Source organism: Falco punctatus (assembly GCF_963210335.1).
Source record: "Falco punctatus genome assembly, chromosome: 9".
NCBI lineage: Eukaryota > Metazoa > Chordata > Aves > Falconiformes > Falconidae > Falco > Falco punctatus.
Window position 1 is genome coordinate 54,243,470 of NC_137589.1, and position 19,385 is coordinate 54,262,854.

At 47.4% G+C, this 19,385-nt stretch overlaps 3 protein-coding genes across 5 annotated transcripts; 1 reads left to right on the forward strand and 2 right to left on the reverse strand.

Annotated features, from left to right (window-relative positions):
- Nucleotides 1–317: 317 nt before the first annotated feature.
- Nucleotides 318–5,786, forward strand: LOC308069761 (torsin-1B-like). Of its 3 annotated transcripts, none has more exons than XR_013930506.1 (5): nt 318–683; nt 995–1,260; nt 2,554–2,729; nt 3,184–3,381; nt 3,501–3,727. XR_013930506.1 is itself a non-coding variant. In XM_080402655.1 (5 exons), exons 1-5 carry the CDS (start codon nt 407–409, stop codon nt 4,536–4,538), a joined length of 1,122 nt encoding a protein of 373 aa, XP_080258781.1. In that variant the 5' UTR covers nt 332–406; the 3' UTR covers nt 4,539–5,786. The 3 variants fall into 3 exon arrangements, 2 of the variants coding, with proteins under 2 accessions (XP_080258782.1, XP_080258781.1); XM_080402655.1 differs by lacking the exons at nt 3,184–3,381; nt 3,501–3,727 and adding exons at nt 3,734–3,861; nt 4,264–5,786 and having other exon boundaries at nt 332–683; XM_080402656.1 differs by lacking the exon at nt 3,501–3,727 and having other exon boundaries at nt 3,184–3,456.
- Nucleotides 4,669–13,297, reverse strand: LOC308069756 (torsin-1A-like). The gene is made up of 5 exons (XM_080402638.1): nt 13,042–13,297; nt 12,527–12,792; nt 10,665–10,840; nt 10,450–10,577; nt 4,669–9,514 (listed from the first exon to the last, which is right to left on the reverse strand). Exons 1-5 carry the CDS (start codon nt 13,247–13,249, stop codon nt 9,264–9,266), a joined length of 1,029 nt encoding a protein of 342 aa, XP_080258764.1. The 5' UTR covers nt 13,250–13,297; the 3' UTR covers nt 4,669–9,263.
- Nucleotides 13,298–14,359: 1,062 nt separating this feature from the next.
- Nucleotides 14,360–19,361, reverse strand: LOC308069768 (splicing factor C9orf78). Its single transcript, XM_080402674.1, has 9 exons — nt 19,228–19,361; nt 18,427–18,486; nt 17,754–17,805; nt 17,470–17,540; nt 17,174–17,251; nt 16,533–16,730; nt 15,916–16,052; nt 15,102–15,200; nt 14,360–14,678 (listed from the first exon to the last, which is right to left on the reverse strand). The coding sequence occupies exons 1-9, from the start codon at nt 19,308–19,310 to the stop codon at nt 14,587–14,589; spliced, it is 870 nt and encodes a 289-aa protein (XP_080258800.1). The 5' UTR covers nt 19,311–19,361; the 3' UTR covers nt 14,360–14,586.
- Between the last annotated feature and the right edge of the window lie 24 nt (nt 19,362–19,385).

A 19,385-nucleotide genomic window follows, 5' to 3' on the forward strand; every position in this document is an offset into this window, starting at 1 on the left:
AATGCGAGATATGCTAGATGCCACACAAACAGTTGACAGGCATTTAGCACGTGCCGTGAACAAGCCCGCAAATACATTAGATCCCACCCCAGGACTTTACAGAAGGCAGCAGCCACGCCGCCACTGGGACCTTTGCCTGTCGTACCAACTGCTTGTTTCCCGTCAACGCCACCGCGTCTGACTCACGGGCGTCAGCGCCGGCCGCGGCGGCCCCAGGCACGGCACGCGCGGCGGGGGAGGGCGGGGCGGGGCGGGGGAGGGGCGGGGCCGGGCCCAGCAGGCCGCGCCCCCCCGCCCCGTCGCACCTCGCTGCCCGAGGCTCTGAATGTGTCACGCCGCGCCCGCAGCGCCATCTCCCCGCCCCCCCGGGACGTCGCGGCCCACCGACGCCATCAGCGGGGCAGCGATGCCGCCCGTGCCCTTCACAAAGATGGGAGCGGCGGCTACGGGCGGGGCGGGCGCTGCCGGCGGCGGGCGGAAGCGGGCCGGGTGCGGAGCCGCCATGCTGCGGGCGGCCGGGGCGCTGTGGCTGCTGCTGCCGGGGCTGGCGGCGCTGGAGCCGCTCAGCGTGGGCCTGGCCATCGGCGTCGCCTCGGCCATCACCGGCTACCTGTCCCACCCCAGGTTCTACTGCCGCTACGTGGAGTGCTGCCCCAGCGGCGAGCAGCGGCTCAACGCCACCGGTACGGTGGGGCCGAGGGGTCGCCGGGCCGCGCTGGGCGCCCAGCCCTGCCCTGGAACTTGGCCGGGGCAGCGGCCACGCCGAGCTCGCCTGCTGCGCGGCCACTGGCCGACACCCGTTGGTGGCCATGCCGAGCTCGCCTGGTGTGTGACCAGGGACCGACATCCGTCAGTGGCCCTGCCAAGCTCGCCTGGTGCATGGCCACTGACGGGCATCCGTTGGTGGCCATACCAAGCTCGCCTGCCTGGTGTGTGGCCAGTGACTGACACCCGTTGGTGGCCATGCGATGCTGATCTCTCCCTCTCCTTACAGCGCTGAAGGTGCAGCTGGATGCCAAACTCTTTGGGCAGCACCTGGCCAAGGACGTCGTGTTGAAGGCGGTGACGGGCTTCAGCAACAACCCCAGCCCCAAGAAGCCGCTGATGCTCTCGCTCCATGGCTGGGCTGGCACTGGCAAGAACTTCCTCAGCCAGATCCTGGCGGAGCACATCCACCCTGCCGGCCTGCGCAGCAAGTTCGTCCATCTCTTCTTGGCCACTCTGCACTTCCCCCACCACGATGAGCTCAAGCTCTACAAGGTGAGGAGGTACACAGGGTCATTCTGTTACTCCCCGTCCTGAGACCTCCTAGCAGAGGAGGTCGGCTGTTTGTGCTGCACATGTCCCTCAGATACCTGGCAGCTGGAGCTGTACAGCAGTGTGTTTCCAAAACTGGTGTTTAAGCGAGATGGAGAGGGAAATACATACGGAAGGTGAAAGAGAACGGCACCAGAAAGCCAATAAATCCATAGTGAGAGTGATTTCCCAGTGCTGTCCTCTCGCTGGTGCCATCTGCTGATTTCTGCGGTGCTCGCTGTTGGGAAAGAGCTCCGTCCTTGAAACTGCGTGTACCGGCTGGCTGCGATGGAGGTAACTTTCCCCATAGCAGCCCCTGCAGTGCCATGTGTTGCATTTGTGGCCGAAACACTGTTGGTAATGCACCAATGTTTTGATTGTTATGAAACAGTGCTTGCATAGTCTCAGAGCTTGCTTCCCCCCCCCCCCCCCCAACAAATAAATCAGGTGGGCAAGAGGCTGGGAGGAGATACAGCCAGAACAGCTGACCCCAGTTGTCCAAAGGGATATGCTGTCATGCTCAGCAATAAAAACTGGGGTAGAAGGAGGAAAAAGTGGGGGGGCATTAGCTTCTGAGGTGGTTGTGGCTCTAATGCTGCCTGGGTTTTGGCCTGCATGTGTCAGGGTGTGAGTGATTCCCTTTGCTTGTGTTTTCTCTCTTTCCATCATCTATCAAACTGTCTTTATCTTGACCCATTATTTTTCTCACTTTTATTCTTTGTCCTCTCTCCCTGCTCCTGCTGGGGTGCTTGGCTGCTGGCCAGGTCAACCCATCATGCACTGTGCAATGAGAAAGTGTGGCCTGCATGAGAGATTTTTCAAGTGCCTTCATTACTCGACATTGGAGAATTCTGATCTTCATATTTTAATGTTTGAAGGTACCCAAAACTGATGTACCGATAGATGTGGTTTCCGTATGAAAGACACAACACTGATGCTTTTAAAATAAACAGGAAGTTTTCCCTTCTTCAAGACTTCCCATCTTAGCTTGGGTTTTGTGTCTTATTGATACACTAAGCAGAAAGATTTAGGAAGTCTTCTCTGTGAGCAGGAAAATAATTCACATTTAAATTCAGTGTCACATGTCAAAAGGATCAGTCACAGAGTTTATGGTCCTCTCTTCAGGAAAAAGTATAACCAGTGAGTATGAGATGCTGACATTTGAAAGGGTGTCCCTAGGGTCTGTCACATACAAGCATCTTGCAGTACATCCCAAAGAGACCTAGTTTTTCAGTGTTTTTCGACCTCTTATTCCAGGAACAACTGCAGAACTGGATTCGGGGCAACGTCAGTGCCTGTCCTCACTCTGTCTTCATTTTTGATGAGATGGACAAAATGCATCCAGGTCTTATTGATGCCATCAAGCCATTCTTAGACTATTATGAGCAAGTTGATGGAGTGTCCTACAGGAAAGCCATCTTCATCTTCCTCAGGTCTGTAGCACCTCTTTCAGTCATTTTGAGTTACTAAGATAAATCTGTGTTTATGATGATAATGATGTTCCTAAGGGACCTCATTCAAAAACCAGCAGAAGAACCATTCTGGAGTGAAGACCCTCTCTATAAAGACAGAGGGGAGCACTGTGAGCTCTTGTGTGACCTGTGGCTGTAGCGGAGCAGGTCTGATGCCATCCAGCAGACCACTGCAGTGGGCTGGGCTCACGAGCCTGGCCCAGAGCACAGATGGTGGTGGGGAAGTTATCTGGGATGGGTGCACTGCGTACTGGGTCTGGCTGGCATGGAGTTAACCATCCTCACAGCAGTCAGTTTGGTGCTATGTTCAGGATTTGTGGCTAAAACAGCGTTGATAACACACCAATGTTTTGTCTGTTTCTGGATGGTGCTTGCAAAGCCTCAAGGCTTTCTCTTTTTCCCATGCTGTTCCCAGCAAGTAGGCTGGGGTGGGCAAGAGGATGGCAGGACAAACAGCTGGGACAGCTGACCTGAACTGGCCAAGAGAGCATTTAAGACCATGTCATGTCGTGCTCAACAATAAAAACTGGGGTAGCGAAAGAAGGGAGGATTTCAGCTTCCAAGGTGATGGTTCTTCAGAGACTGCCTGGACATTAGTCTTACTGTGGGGGTGGTGAGTGATTTCCTTAGCCTTCCTTGAGGTTTTTGTCTCCTCTTTTCATTACCTATTAAACTGTCTTTATATTGACCCACAAGTCTTTTCACTTTTGTTCTTCCTATTTTCTCCTTCAGTTCCGCTGAGGTGGGAGAGAATAAGCAAGCTCTGCGTAGGTGCTTGGCTGCTGGCTGGTGTCAACCCCACCACACACTGATGGCTATTTAAAACACTGGAGACTTTCCCTAAATTTTGGCTTGCAGGATGCTGTTGACATCAAGAAGATAGCAATACATGTAACTGGCTGAAAAAGAAATTCTGGCTCAGTTGTGTCTGTATTCACTACTGGCCTTTTTTCTTTTATGAATAGCAATGCAGGTGGTGACTTAATTAATAAAGCAGCTCTGGACTTCTGGACAAATGGAAAGCGCAGGGAAGACATTCAGCTGAAAGACCTGGAGCCCATGCTATCTGTAGGAGTCTTCAATAACAAGAATAGTAAGTTGCTTTCCCTAGAAAATAGGAAATTCACTTTACTTTGTAACACAGGGTTCATCTCTGCAATCTGTACTGCAGCTTACCTTGACCCTGCCCTGCTTCTGTGCCTCACCTTCCTACAGTGCCCTGGCCCCATGCCCTTCTGTCCCTTCACTCTAGTGTCATGCCATCACAAGAGAATTTTCAGCACAGATCTTGCTCTGTGTGCCACTGATGGGTAGCAGTGGTAACTGGGGGGTACCATCAGTCTGATCCATCCAGCTAACCGGCATGCTGTGCTTCCCTGGGCAGTGGTTGAGACAAACCCCTTTGTGAATTCAGTCTGGCCTGTGGTCCTACCTTATGCAGGCTCAAGTGTAGAGAAATTCCTGCCTATGATTGTTCCTCCCCCAACTCCTCTAGGTGGACTGTGGCACAGCAGCCTCGTTGACAGGAACCTCATTGACTACTTTGTCCCCTTCCTGCCCCTGGAGCACAAGCACGTGAAGATGTGTGTCAGGGCCGAAATGATATCCCGTGGCTATGCTGTCGATGAGAAGGTTGTTCAAGCAGTGGCTGATGAGATGACATTCTTCCCAAAAGAGCAGAAGATCTACTCTGATAAAGGCTGCAAGACTGTACAGGCTAAGCTGGATATTCACGAAGACATGATGAGAGATACAGAAGCCAAGGGTTAATTGCCCCTCAGGTCTCCAAAGCACTTTCAGAGCTTTTGGGAATCTGTGTATTTGCACTGAAGCATTTTTTACTATTGCAGGGAGTATGGTGAAAATACTAGTGAGATGAATACTAGTGAGCTGTGTGGGCTTTTTAACTTTTTTTTAAGTTAACATCCCACTGTGCATCTCTAAACTGACTGGTATCCAAATGCATCCAAATGGTATCCAAAACTCTAGGTCTTCCTAAGCAGATGGACCCATCTGAGGCGTATGACTATCACAACATGCTAGGCCAGTCTCCTGTTCTTAATCAGAACAATCTCTCATGAGGATTTGACTGTTAGAGCTTGTCAGGCTAATCTGTGTGCAGGCTCCCAGGCCTGAAGTCTGCAAGATCTTTAGTAGTCCCTCCCAGCTACACCCAAGAGTCTAGGACTGGGTAATGCTGCTCTCACCTTGCTTGGGAGACATTTTCATGGCAGAAAGTTATTTTTAGTAGTGTATTTTTATACTGAAGTGTAAGCAGCAGTAATACAAAGCTCTTCCTAGAGTGCCACAGAGAAGGCAGTATGGGAAATGGGAGCAAGCAACAATCCCATACCTTCTAGGCAAGTATGTTTTATAATAGCTTTTAACGTTAAATAATGGCTGTGTGGAAAGGTGAGCAATAGGAAGCTGGGAAGGATTGAATTAACCTTCACCCACTGGTAAGGCTGAGGTTTAAAACTGTTGCAAGCTTTAACTCTTTCGTACTCCATCACTTGTGGATCAGATAGCATACTGCAAGACAGAAGTGCCTATCATTTAGTTGATTGTAGTGTGTTTTTTAAACTGCTGTGAGGGATTGGGCTGTTTTTGTGCTGCAGCATCCATTCCCTCACCTGTACTTAAACTTGCTTTAACATGAGATACAAACTTACAGGTCTCAACACTTCCTACGTTAATTCAAATTACAACAGAGATCTTAGCATTTATGTTAAAGTCTTAATTAAAAAGTGTCAATTACCTTTTACAGCCCCATCTGGATTTTGTCAAATGTTGGCAAACTGTTCATGCTGATGCAATCTCCAGAGCCAAATGTTAGCTAGCCATTAACCTTGGGACATTGGACTGCTGCTTTTCATGTTTTCCCTGTTAACTGACTTATTTGTAGGTATATACGCTGCATCCGGTTTCAGTTACTTCAAATACGAAATACTCGTGCAATTTCAAAACACTAAATACTGCTACCATACTGCAGTTGGAATAAATCTCAAATAATTTTTCTCTTTTGGTTTAATCATTTTCAGCTATAGGAAAGCACTAGTTTATGCAGTTTTCAATTGGCTCTACCACAGCTTTCTGTTAAGCTTCCTTTATTCTTAAAAATTTGTTCGTAACAATTGATAAGCAGATTAAATAGCCTCTTGGTATTAAAACATGTTGAGTCATCCAACAGCACAGTAAGGAATTCAGCAGTTAAATACACCTCAGTAGAAACAAACACCTGTGTATAAGCTTTAAAGTCTCTGCCTGCCCTGCTTCACGGTTATTAGTGGGTATCTCTGACCACTGCCAGGCACTGCAGGACAAGTAGGCCTCACGTTGCCTGTTTAGCCATTCCTCTGCGCACTGTGTCTGGAGAGCTGTCATTCAAGGCAGCACTTCACCTTTTCTTTCGGTAGCAACAGCATGGTAGGACTGCAGGCTTTCATCGTGTCTCTGTGGGCCAGAGCACCTGCAGCCTGTCCAGCACCGAAAGCAAGCCAGCGCGTAACGGCCGGATTCAAGGGAGGTGCAGCTGCTGGCATCCACTCACACCTCACTGAGCAGTCGGGTGTCCACGCTCGTGCACCATGGATTGTGCTATAATGATGCACAAGGAAACTAATTAACAAAGCATATATGGAAGTGTAAGCGGTCTTACTCATCAGGACTTTGTACTATGCCTGTGCTACTCTGCACACATGGCAGCTTGGCTGGTTGGCCCAGGGCATCAGGCAGACACATCTCTAGAGCTACGCTGCCTCTTTCTGTCAAGAGAAGAGCACCTTGCTGTATTTTAACCGTAACCTCTCATTTTATAAGCACAGCATCAGATCTTGGAACATTCCCTGCAGGAAAAGGGTTGAATTGAAACAGCAGTTGCTTGGACTGGACTTTGGTAAGAACAAAATTCAGTCTCGGTGACTGCTCAGCTACTTTCACCTGGCCCATGGACTGTTTCTCTAGGGATCAGACATTTCCCCCTGTTTGACATTTTCCTTTAACTTGTCTGATCCAGCTTTAAGTGGCCTGTTAAAAAGAATAATGGCCAATGTTACCCAGTCACAGCAAGAAAGAGAAGGTGAGGACCTCAGCTTTGAAACCATACAGCCTAAAGGGGAGGAATAATGACAGGACTGCGAAGATCAAATGTGGGAATTTCAGGCACGCTTACTTCTTTTACCCAGATGGAGGTCTCCTAGCCAGGTGTCATGAAAATTAACTCTATCCCAGCCAAAACCCAGCATATCAGGTCTGCTTTCAAGAACAAAACAGATACTAAACAGAGGCACTCCCCACCCTTTGAACATCGTTACTACACCCTCTAGAGCAGGGGTCCTCAAACTATGGCCCGCGGGCCAGATAGGGCCCCCCAGGATCCTCGGTCCAGCACCAGGTATTTACAGACACACACACCCCCCGCGGGGGTTGGGGGGGGGGGGGGGAGGAGAAACCAAGCAGCCGCAGATGACTGCCTGCCACTTCATCGGCGCCGGCCCCCTGGTTAAAAAGTTTGAGGGCCCCTGGTCTAGAGGAAGCTTCCATCCACCCTAAGCCATCTAGGGCTATGATACAGTGAACTACTTGCTACGAATCTATATCAAATCAAGTTTTCAATGCTGCAATGGCACACAAAGCAGAACTATTTAAGGCTGGAGACCCACAGTACTGCTTGGTTGAACTGTTTCTTTTGATGAGAAGGAACCAGATAGTAGTAAAAGTTTATTGTTTCCACGTCGTCTTTTTTCCATTAGCCAGTCATTTGCTATAATCAGGTCAAACAAACAGATAAATACCCAAGTTCAAAGCACACATTTGTTGACAAACACTGGGACTGACAATTTGCATATTACAACTTGAGAGCAAAACTGGACAGTTGGGAGTCTCACTGGCCGTTTTTTTCTCCCCTTACAGAGAAAACTTCAAGATGCTGCCACTGAAAGTGTGGATGGCTTCAATCAGAGCCTGTAAGGTATTCAGTCAGTGGTTATCACAGTGGGAGGAGGAGATGAGAAGGGTTTTAACTAGTCTCTGGAAGACAAGTTCATTCTTATGATACTGTTGAGCGCATATACATCTAGAAATCTGCCTCTACAAAAACCATGCCAGTGCATTTAGCACCAATGGTCTAGCAGTGCAGTTTCTACTCCAAACTTCATTTGTTTCTCTTTCAGCAGGTAGCAAAGAGTCACATCTCCCATATCTATTCCCTCTGAACTCAAGAAAGGAGATACTGGTATTCAAGCACAGCTGAACACCTCACCCAGAACCTCAGTATGCTCTTCCTCAACAAGTAGTAAGTTTGTACAAAATTAACATCAAATCACTCAATGCAAAGAACACCAGAAGTTAGCTAAGAAACACACTTCCGATGAGAAAAGTTTATTTTGAATAGAAACTGGAGTGAAAAAAAGCCTCTGCAGTGCTCGCATTCAGAAACAAGTCTAACACTCTTTGCAGTAACTTCCATTGACAGATATAACTTTTTTTTTTACCAAATGCCTTTAGATCCATCTTCATCCTTGCCTCAGAGGCACACAGTATTGTGAGAAGATGAAAATGGGAAAACCCTGCAAGCCAGCCCCTGAATTCTACATGTAGGTGAAGAGGAGAAACCTCTTTTCCTTGGTGTAAAATTTAACCTGTACATGTTTCCTATTAGGTTACACCCATTCCATGAGGCTGACTCACCAGACAGCACACCTGAGCACACTCTCCCTCCCGAGATCACTCCTGGGAGAGCATGCTGTGGGCAACTGCATACTTAAAACCACCCAAAAAAGGAACCAACTACATGGATGTGGCAGTCAAGGACTTCAACTCACTTCCCTGTAATATGAAGTCCACTCCTCTGAACACTGTTGACACCAAAGAGTTTCATATTCTTGGTTTGACATGCAGAAGACCAAATTATACAACTGTTTCAAGAAAGATAATGGTACTGCATGATGTTGGATAGAAGACTCAGGATTTTTAATTACAGAATCCCCCCTTATCTTCACCAGAGCCAAGCTGTTCAAGGGAAAAAGACATACTCTGCTTTTAATGCAGTTACAGGATTATTCCCACACAAGCCCAATGAAGGCTTTCACAGACATAGGAACTTTGATTAAAATTCTCAATATTGTCTAGGGATCATCCACATCAAACCAAAATCCAATTAAAATTGGGTCATAGTCTCAGTCCTTATGTACATGCCAACTGCCTGCCAATGGGTTCTGATGATCGACACATGATCCGAGAGGAGTCCTTGGCACTGTCAGACAGAGACCCCCGCATTCACAATGTGGTTTGTTCTTACTTGACAACACAAGGCTGAAGTACCTGGGAGTTGTGACTAGGGACAGAATAAAAATGCAGAGGCACTGCTGCTTATTTACACACCAGTTTTAAAATAATGTTCCTTCCTTTAAAAAGTGCTTAAAAATGAAATGTCCTGGGTTTGCCACTTTGTGATTAAGTTAAATTTGCTTCTTTGCAGGTTGTAGCAATAAAGTGTTAGAAGTCATAGTAATAATCCAGCTTTGCATCCACAGTTTTACATCCTTTATCTGAATAAATTCTCTCCTCTCTGGGGAAATAGGTCATCTCGTCGGCTATTCTGGTTAAAATGTCTTCATCCACAGCATAGCCACGTGATTCAATCTCAACCCTAACACACATCTTCACATGTTTGTATTCCAGAGGCAGGAAAGGAACAAAGTAGTCAATGAGATTTCTATCAATCAAGGTGCTGTGCCAAAATCCACCTACAAAGGGAAAGAGAAGGGTTTGTTACTACTCCTCTAGTTAACACTACTATGGGTTGAATGGGAACAAGAGGCATATCATAGCCCTCTGCTACCTACCAGTAAGAATTCACCTGTGTTTTTAGGGCCCTATAATGCACAAGTCAGTCCAAATACAAGCCCCTTCTCTTGGCACTTTCTGCGTAAGTTTTGGACAGACACATAAATGTGGTCCATTGGAGCTGAATGACTGAATGCATTTAAGCCTGGCTCCCCAGGTGCTAGTCTCATACATTCCCCTCTCTCAACTAGGCAAGAACAGATTTTCTATCTCTCACCAGCTCTCCTGGACCAGCTTCCTTGCTCATTTTTTTGGACCTTGCATCTCACGTTTCTAAAAAACTACAGTAATGCTAATTATAATGCACAATTATGTTAAAACCCCTTTTCACCAGGAGTCCTGTGTGAGCAAACCTAGGAAGCACTGGACTGCCCACAGCAGGGCTGGCACGTCTGCTTGTTGCTCCTAAATAGCTGCCTGAAGGCTTTTAACAGACAGAGATATAGGCTAAGTGGGTTGGGGGCCAAGGAGGTGGCTTCCCCATAATAAAACATTTTATTGGTTAAAGGTTTTTCAGCTACCGCAATATCTAGCCTTACTGTCAGGATTTCTGTTTGCTTTCCCTTTAGCCCATTAGTATGTCAATAAATGCATAGTGTAGACTTCCCCCAACACGTGCAATCCAACAGACAGCAAACCCACTGGTAGCCAAGGTGTACACATTTCATCTCTAAATGCTGAATGACTGTAGGCCCCAAAACTGCATTGTGGCTCCTGGCTAGTAAAAACCAGAGGCCATATCAAGTAGAAAACATAGCTGTAAAAATGCAACTAAATGCAGCCCATCCCTTTGTGGAAATTTTACTACCTCAAAAACAATCGCAGTTTTACTCACTGTTTTTGTTATTGAAAACAGACACAGACAATGCATTTTGGATATCTGTGAGCTGTATATCTTCCCTTGTCCTCCCATTTCTCCAGAAGTCTAGTGCCACCTCTGTTATCTTTTCAGCTCCTGCATTGCTAAATGAAGGAAAAATATTATAGCTCAAGGTAGTTTTGAAAGGCTTTGAGTGTACAGAACAACAAACCTGAGAAGCCTCCTCTTACCTGAGGAATATGAAGATGGCTTGTCGGTAAGACAAGCCATCCAGAAGCTCATAGTAGTCCAAGAATGGCTTAATGGAGTCAATGAGTCCTGCGTGCATTTTATCCATTTCGTCAAATATGAAGAGTGATCTGGGACAGATGCTCACATTTCCCCGAATCCACGACTGCAACTGATCCTGAGTGGCACACAAATAAAAGATGCTGAAAAGGTTTGTGTTGAAAAGTCAGAAAATAGCACTTCTGCTTAATGACCTTTGTCCTGAAAGAGTGATTTTAATTGTGTCATTTTAATAGCTTTGGCTTCTTGACTAAAACATGGTTAAAAGCTGTAAATAAAACCTTTTACCAAAATCTCATGCTGGTTCTGAAAAATTTAAAGACACCAAGAGACAGGATGGGACAAGCAGAAAATCTCCTCATGAGAAAGATATTCCTGTAAACATACCAAAAATGAAAGTGCACAGTAGGACAAGGGATGGGTACTACCAAGGAACAGCAACAAAAAGCAAAGCCCTGACAAGAGCATTAGACCAAAGTACTGCCAAAAGTAAACATCCTTAGGTGTCAAAGCAACAAACAGTACCAAATTTGCTACCTGAGCAGCACCAGAAATTGCACCTGCAGTCACTGGCAGAAGCAGAAACAGAATTCAGTTCTCACCCCATGCTTTAATAATTCAGCAGTTAAAAGACAACAATTACAAGCCCTTCTTAAACACAATATTGTTGAGAAGGGCTAACAGATTCTTCCACTTAAGTTAAATTTAAGATCAATAAATGAAGTAACAAGGGGGGGAGGGGTTGATCTGCTAGCCAATGAATGAGAAGTAACTGTTCTGACCGTTGCCAATGATTCATCATTTTTATATTCACTGTTACTTAGCCCCGAACTGCAGAGGCAGCACAGGAGTGGCATCAGGTGTATTGTGGGTAAGAAGCAATGGTTTCTCCTACTGCCTTGGGCAGCAAGTTTCCCAAACAAATTCACCTCAAATCAAAAAAGGATTAATTTTACTTTAAAACAACTCAGTTGCAAGGAGGAGAAAAGTAAGCTCTAAAAGAGGAAAGAGATATTTCCTCTATTTAGAAATCATGTTTGTAGACCATCCTGTTCCCATTTTTAACATATACAAACTGAATATAAACATTCAGTACTACAAGACAGTGGTTCTCATTCAAATTCTGCTGTTAACGAAGTCAGAACAAAAAAAACTCGCAGAAAACATGCATCTGGGCTACCGCTCCACATGATAACCACCAGCCTACAGAACTGTGCTGACACTTAACAAACTGACAGATCAATTCTGAACACATTTATCTGTACCTTTCTGACAACAGAGTATTTTGTGATTTTTTTTTACGGCTGGGAAATGGATGCACAGAAAAAACTAAATTACCTGCTCAGTGTGCATTAAAACTGGTAACTACACCCATGCCTCAGAGAGCAAGCTTCAGCTTGCCATGGTACCTGACACACTTGGAGGTCACTGGCTGGTTTCCCAGAGTCATGAACCGTTAGTTTTTTGCAGCACAGACCAGCATACCACCTAACCACAGAAATCTGATGAATTGCAGCACCTGCTTACCCTTAAGTCAGTCACATCTCTTAAGCAAAGTGCTGTATGAAAATTAACCATTATAGTTTGTCCCTAAAGAGAGGCTCAACACATGCAAACAACTTTGGATTCATGGGAAACCCATGTTGATGGATGTTAGGATTTACAAGATTCCAAAGATGGCACAGACTATATTTCACTGCATAAAATAACATCTAGGTTTCTAGTACTGATCAAGCCATAACATTTGCAATTCACTGCAACAGAGCAGTGTCCCACCACCACGGGTTCCATAGCGCATTCTTACCTTGTAGAGATTGATGCTGTGAGCGTGAGGAAAATGTAAAGTTGCCACAAACTGATGGACATATTTACTTTTCAGACCTCTTTTATAAATGCTTTCTGCAACTATCTTACTGACAAAGTTTTTGCCTGTTCCAGTCCACCCGTGCAAGGACAGCGCAAGAGGCTTTTTGGTGTTGGTGTTGTTCAAGAAGCCCTTCACAGCCTTGACAACCACCTTGTTCACTAGGTGCTGCCCGAACAGCCTCCTGTCCAAGTTCTCCTGCAGAGCTGGAGAGAGAGACCCCACCATCAGCAGCGACCGGCACGGGGTCGCACCGCCTGCTGCCCCCCTCCGAGGGCCCAGCACCTGCCCCGGCACAAAGGCTGACAGGCCCAGGCCAGGGGGCGAAGGGCCGGGCTGCAGCAGTGCCCCACGGGGAGGCCCCACGGGCCCGGCCCGGCTCCCGGGGCCTCTGCACCCCCAACCGCCCTCCTGCCACCTCCATAACGCCTCCTCAGCCCGCCCCGGCCCCGCACCGGCAGCGGCGCGCTGGTCCTGCCGCTGGAGACAGCACTCCCTGAAGTAGCAGTAGAGGCGCGGGTAGGAGATGAAGCCGGTGAGGGCCGAGGCGGCGGCGCCCGCGATCGCTAGCCCCAGGCTGATGGGCTCCACGGCGCTCACGGGCCTGAGGAGCAGCAGCACCAGCCCCCAGGCCACCCGCAGCGTGCCCCGCCGCAGCTTCATAGCCCGCCCGGCTCTGCCGCCGCCCCGCCCCGCCGCCCCCGCTTCCGCCCCGCAACGCCGCTTCCGCCGCCGCCATCTTGGGTGCGGGCAGAGGCGGGGCTGGCACGGAGGGCGGGGCTGGCACGGAGGGCGGGGCTGGCACGGAGGGCGGGGCTGGCACGGAGGGCGGCGCTGCGGGACGGCCCCGCGTGGCGCGCCTGGGAGCCCTGCGTTCAGGCTCGGACGTTGTATGCGCGGTGCCGCGCTTGCTGCTACGCAGGGGGGACGCCATCCCCGACCTGCAAGGGGGCACAGGCTCAGAGACTTTTCCTTTTTAATTAAAAAAAAAAAAAAAAAAAAAAAAGAGAGAGTAAAATCTGGGGCTCTCTCACCCCTCCCTGGAGTTTCCACTCCTGAGTGACCAGACATAGGTGCCTGCACAGCCATGGGACACCCTGGCCCTCATTGCCACCAGCACCTGGAAACTGTTGATGTGTGTCCCAGAAGAAAAAATATCATTTACAATCCCTCAAAACCACTTTTACTATTTTCAAGTTCCAAGCCCTCCTTCAAGCTCCCGCACATCACACCTCCTGGGAAGACAAGGCCAACACCGGTGGTGGGGCCTCTGCCATCTGGACCTGGTCATAAGAGCTGAGAATGAGATTTTCCTCCAGTAGTTACAACCTGATCCAATGTTCTTCTTCACAGCCAAAATAAATTGCAGTAAACTGCTATAGAAGTAAGTCTACAGGGAGAAAAAGATACAAACCAACACGGCACATGACAGCAGAGACCCAGTGACAGTTTATGCTGTTTCTCATGCTGATGGCAGACCCAGTGAGGCAGCAGCAGGCGCAGCTCTGCAGCACTGGCCAGCCGGGTGCAGGAACTGCGGCACTGAACATGCTGCTGCAGCACTACTATACAGCAAAGACCCTTGGGAACAAACAAGAAGTCCCTTACAAAGTTACATTCAAGCAAACAGACTTTAAACCTTCCCTTTATATTTGCAAGGCAAACAGCACTGCTGCTTTTAAAGGATCTCTTTTTTTTTTTCATATTTATGATGGTTAAAGGACATTAAAAGCAACTTTGTCTTCTTGCCAAAAGAATGCCAACCATGAAAGCTCACATTTTTATAAATGAAGTTTTATAACTGAAAATATACAGGATTTTATTGACCAAAGAGTTCACAATCACCTGCAAACAGATTCACTACAAGATCACAAGGACAGCTTTGTAGGCTAACACCAGCACGTGAAGGTAGCAACTCTCCCCAACTTCACTTCAGGTCACTGACACAAAATCCTTTATTAGCGGAAAATAAGAATTGCAAAGACTTCAGTCCATGTTCATCAGTATCGCCTATTCATCTTCTTGAATTTCTCATAGTGATAATCATCTGTTGCTTTTTCATTGAGTGGACGTTTGCGATTTGGAGGAGACCCTTCAAAAGAAAGGTGAGGAAATACAATTTCCCTGTCCTTCCACAGGAGACGCTTCCTTAACTCCACCACCTCCCTTATACAGCCCCTTGCTATGTAAAATGCTATTGCTTTACCCGTCAGTGCTCCCCAGGGGTGCAACCCTTGCTATTCCAGCTTTCATCAAACCCTTGTCAGCCTGCTTTGGCAACACGTTTCAGTTGTGACCTTTGCTACTCCACCCTTGGACATCTCTAAAGACATCCTCCATCGAGAGGGCTTCGGGTGTGACCTGACCTAGTAGCAGCACATCAAGTGTAACAGCCCCTCATGAACTTCAGACTGCTCTGTTTCCTCACTATCTCAGGAGCCTGATCATTTTTCAGTGTGAGACCCCTGAGGAGTTTCAGTGCCTCTCCTTACAACATTTCAGGTGAGGAACTTACGCTCGGGTTCTGGCCTCTCTGTATCCCCCACTCTCAGCGGACGGGGCTTTGGCTCTTCTTTGTTCCTTCGCACTGGTGCATTTAGCTCCTCATGATAAACTGAAAGAGGGAAAACATCAGGTAAGGCAGACAGATGCATTTCTATGGCATTTGTTACAACTGATCTTTAGCAGAAACAACAGAACCCCAGAACAAGCATTCTTGTAATTGGGTTCTGTGGAGAATCAATACACACAAGATGTGCTACTGAAATTTGCTGTATCCCAATTCCATCAGAAGTGGCCCCGAGACTCTTCATTTCCTTCAGAATACACAAACCTGACTCCAAATCACCCCTGTAAGAATGGCCAGACACACAGAAGGCTGCCTTTCCCCCAGATGGCTGTGGTATGAGAAGCTCTCCTGGAAATTAATTCCCATCTCTGCTGGTCTACTAAGGTATATGTATTCTTGACCACCTGTCTGCTTTGGCAGCCTACAGAATGGATTCTCTCAATTATAAACCATCATTTATCACAGCTGACAAGGCAGGCATTTCAAGCACGCACTCAAGACACAACTTAAAAAGCCTTGTAATTTATGAGGTAGTGTCAGCTGGGAGTTCAAGAGCAGAAAGTCCAGCTCTGAGTAGTACGTCCCTCTCCTTTCTGACAGATGGAAGAAGATGACCAAACCAGGTGGGGTCTATATGAACATCCCAGAACAAAGAATCAGACAGCTGCTTGTCTAATTTCTCCTGCATCAGACCCTGTCCCAACTGTTTTCTTCAGCAGAGGGGGTCACACCTGGGTCAGGACAGCCATGCAAGACTTACATCTGTTGTGCTGGACATAGTTAACAGCCATGTTGGTGGGAACAAAGGAAGTTTCACTGTCTTTCTTTTTGTTCTGCTGCTCTGCCAGCAGCTTGGCCTTGGCCTCTTCCGTTGAGATGATGTTTTTTATTTTTGCGCTAGAGGAAAAACAAAGAAAAAAGTACCGATTCATCTTTTAAAAGGGTAGTAGGCATAGAAATGCTAAGTGGATGGATTTTAGTGATAGTAATAGCGCTGCTATGGTATTTGATGTGTTTTTTGAGAGAAGGGGCAGTGCTATAGAAACCGATGTTTTGTTTCAAATGTAAAAGAGAAGCTTGCATCTTTAATGCACCCTCTTTCAGTGCAGGGCATAACAGATCCTCCAGAAAGCTGCGAGATTCAAATCACAAAAATTAAGAGCCTTTTCCCAGAAGCCATATGATGGAGCTGCACTGGAGCCCTACCACTGTGTAAAACATGCTGTGCTAGATACCGTGCTGATCCAGAACAAGGCTCAATCCCATCACAGAGCCAAATGGGGCCTGTAGAACCCAACCATACCACTGCTCTGCCAATCAACAGTTGCTCATCCTGGCAATTCAAGCCATAACCAACAGGTTCTGTGAACCACATACTCAATTCCCAGATCCACTTCAGGAATGCCACTCAGCATCTGGTTGGACAGCATCTCCTCAGTCTTCTTGGCAGAGGAGACACGAATGTTCTCTGGCAGCTCGTACAGAGAGTCCTCAGCATTCTTAAGTTTCACCTTCTGCTCCTCACTCTCCACAATTCCCTTTCTCTTCTTCAGCTCAGTCTCAATGTACTTCATCCTAAACAGCAGCACATGAGGGACACAGAGCATTTAATTCTGCTTTCTGTACTCTGTCCCAGCACAGCTGAGCACAGCTGCATCACTGCCCCAATAGCTCAGAGAAAGGAAAGAATAATCTCTCCAAAACAGCTCAGCTAACATCAATTGCAAGAAGCAATTGTTCAAGAAGTTACAGGGTTCTCCAAGCTCTTTCACAACCAGCAGGGAAGGCTCCCACTAGTATTTAGTGCCAAGCTAGCTGGTGGGCACCTCCCATCTTTGTCCATGATAAAAAGCCTCACATCTGGCAGCTCAGAGGTGAAAGAGCAAGTGAAAGTTTCAGGGAGAACTGGGAAGATATTCTGGGACTACTCAGAATCCAAGACAAAAAAAAAAAAAAAAAATTGTGAGGGGACACAAACCCCGAATTCAACATCACAGACACAATGCAGCACAACTTACATGTCAGCATCTTCATCCCGCCTGTTGGTTTCAGCTGAGAAGGAAGTTCCCAAGTTTAGATCTTCCTCTTCATTAATCCTGAAGGGAAACCACAATGTTTACTGTTTTAGATTGTTTTATTTTGTTTGTTTTGGGTTTATTTTGGATTTTACAAATCATTTGACAAGTTAGGGTAACAGCAAGTAGCCAAACTGCATTATGTTAAACTCTTCAAAGCAACACAACTTATTATGTCACCACTAGCTCTCACTGAGTACTAGTTCAGGGAGAGATCTTCAGAGCTCATATGCACCAACCTGTCCTTGCCTCTTTCTTTCAGCTTCTTCATGTCCACCATTCCCCCAGATTTTATCTTAAATGGGTCATCCTGTAAAATAAGAAATAACAAGAAAGCCTGAAGCTTCCCTCTAGTTCAATGCTACTCTCTGAAATCTGGATAAAACCAGAAAACATTTCAGTATTGAGCTATGACATCAGTCCTATCCCAGGCCAGACTTGCATGGTGATCGGCTGGACCACACTGATGGTTACAGATTCATTACATCTTAGTGCTGAGGTGATGAAAGTGTCTAACACTTACCACAAGTGTTGCTTCTTCTTGCAGCTTCTCTCCCACAAGCAGAGCTACAGCGCTGGTCAAGCAGATAAAGTAAGTAACATTAAGCAGAAGGAAACATACCAACAAGACTGAATTTCTTTGTCGTTCTCTAAATCTAGCAGATTTACACACTGTATTAACATTAAATTGTCAAATCTTTCTAATCCCCCCACATAGATAGAGGAACTAGTACTGTTTTGGGGAGATGAGAAGGTGAGCCACCACAATAAAGAACAAAGTTCACTGCTGGTGCACATTTCAACTAGCTCATCAGCTAATCAATGCCACTAGTTGAGGGGAGAGAGGAAAATTAGGATGGAGTAGGTGTGAAAGTGTCCAATTTAAATCATGTGTGCAGAACAGAAGTAATTTGGTGAAAATCCATGCCATGGTAAATCCCAATCTTGATCTTTTTCTTCATGGCTAGGATACAGACCAGACTTTGCTCACTTAAACTGACACTGCACACCTGTACCAAAGCCCCCCTCTTTTCCATCTCAGACTTTAATGTAGAAACTCCTCTACCATGGTTTTGTCACTATCTGACATGTAACAGTTTCTACTGAAAGGAGGCACGTGACAAGAGAGACATCTACTGTTATACTACACTGTCGGGCAAAACACAACTTCACATCCTTGGTGCCACATCCCTTACCTCACCCCATTGGGTCGCTTTCTGAGGCTCTGAACTTCTTTGGCTTCCTCAACTTTTAACCTAAAGAAAAAACATTTGACTTAGGACTTGATGCTTTGGCTGTAATTAACTAACTTAATTTGATTTTCTGCAGTTAACGTGGAACCTTCCAGATAGACTTTGCCCTGAACTCCTGCATATCATTGTCCTCTTCTGTGGTTACAGATTAGACGGATTATTTTCTATTCTACTTTCTTTAAGCAATTCCATTTATTTAAGCAATCACAAGAAAATCCCCATGGCGTCTGCTGCATCTGTCCCTTCAAGATGCCTTCCCTCCACTGAGGAAAGCACCACGCAAACGCTGAAAGGCTTTAATAAGAAGCCAATATGGAAAGATCGACCCAAAGATCACCACGCTTAGTTTGCTAAGGCCTCCAGACAATATCCTACCCACAATAAAACAGACGGTCACTGAGCAATACGGGTTCATGCCGGGCACCTTTACTGCTCCGCCCCCCCCCGCGCCCGGAGGGCTCCGCCCGGGCGGCGGCGCCAGGTGCGGCGGTGGGACGTCACACCGGCAGACAGCGGCAATCCGCAATGTGACGCCATGGCGCGGCGATGCAATGGTGTGACGCGACGAAGTCGTAGCAAAAGGATGCAACGTACGGCGTGACGCAACGCAATGCTGGAACGCTGAAGCATCACGTGACGAGATGACGACACGGCACGATGGCGCGACACGAGCGGACATAGTGCCGCCGGGCGAACGCGGGGCCGGGCACGCCCAGCCGGGCTCTCCGCCGGCTCCCGACCCACCTGACCTCCTCAGCGACCTGCTCGTCCTCCTCCTCCTCCTCGGAGTCCTCCCTCCGCCGGCGGAAGGACTTCTTGGCCGGCATGGCGTCGGCTGCTGCGCCGTCGCGACTCTGCCCCCCCGCCCCAGCCGCGCCGGGCGCGTCGCGCCGCGATGACGC

Excerpts from the sequence above, each read along its gene's own strand:
- LOC308069761 (XM_080402655.1), top strand. The coding sequence starts at position 407 with ATGCCGCCCGTGCCCTTCACAAAGATGGGAGCGGCGGCTACGGGCGGG. Across the intron at positions 1,261-2,553 it reads ATGAGCTCAAGCTCTACAAG|GAACAACTGCAGAACTGGAT; the intron begins GTGAGGAGGTAC and ends CTCTTATTCCAG. Across the intron at positions 2,730-3,733 it reads GCCATCTTCATCTTCCTCAG|CAATGCAGGTGGTGACTTAA; the intron begins GTCTGTAGCACC and ends TTTTATGAATAG.
- LOC308069756 (XM_080402638.1), bottom strand. The coding sequence starts at position 13,249 with ATGAAGCTGCGGCGGGGCACGCTGCGGGTGGCCTGGGGGCTGGTGCTG. Across the intron at positions 12,793-13,041 it reads GGACCAGCGCGCCGCTGCCG|CTCTGCAGGAGAACTTGGAC; the intron begins GTGCGGGGCCGG and ends CTCTCTCTCCAG. Across the intron at positions 9,515-10,449 it reads TGTTTTCAATAACAAAAACA|GTGGATTTTGGCACAGCACC; the intron begins GTGAGTAAAACT and ends TTCCCTTTGTAG.
- LOC308069768 (XM_080402674.1), bottom strand. The coding sequence starts at position 19,310 with ATGCCGGCCAAGAAGTCCTTCCGCCGGCGGAGGGAGGACTCCGAGGAG. Across the intron at positions 16,053-16,532 it reads GAAGTGGATCTGGGAATTGA|CGCAAAAATAAAAAACATCA; the intron begins GTATGTGGTTCA and ends TTTTTCCTCTAG. Across the intron at positions 14,679-15,101 it reads AGAGAGGCCAGAACCCGAGC|GGTCTCCTCCAAATCGCAAA; the intron begins GTAAGTTCCTCA and ends TTTCTTTTGAAG.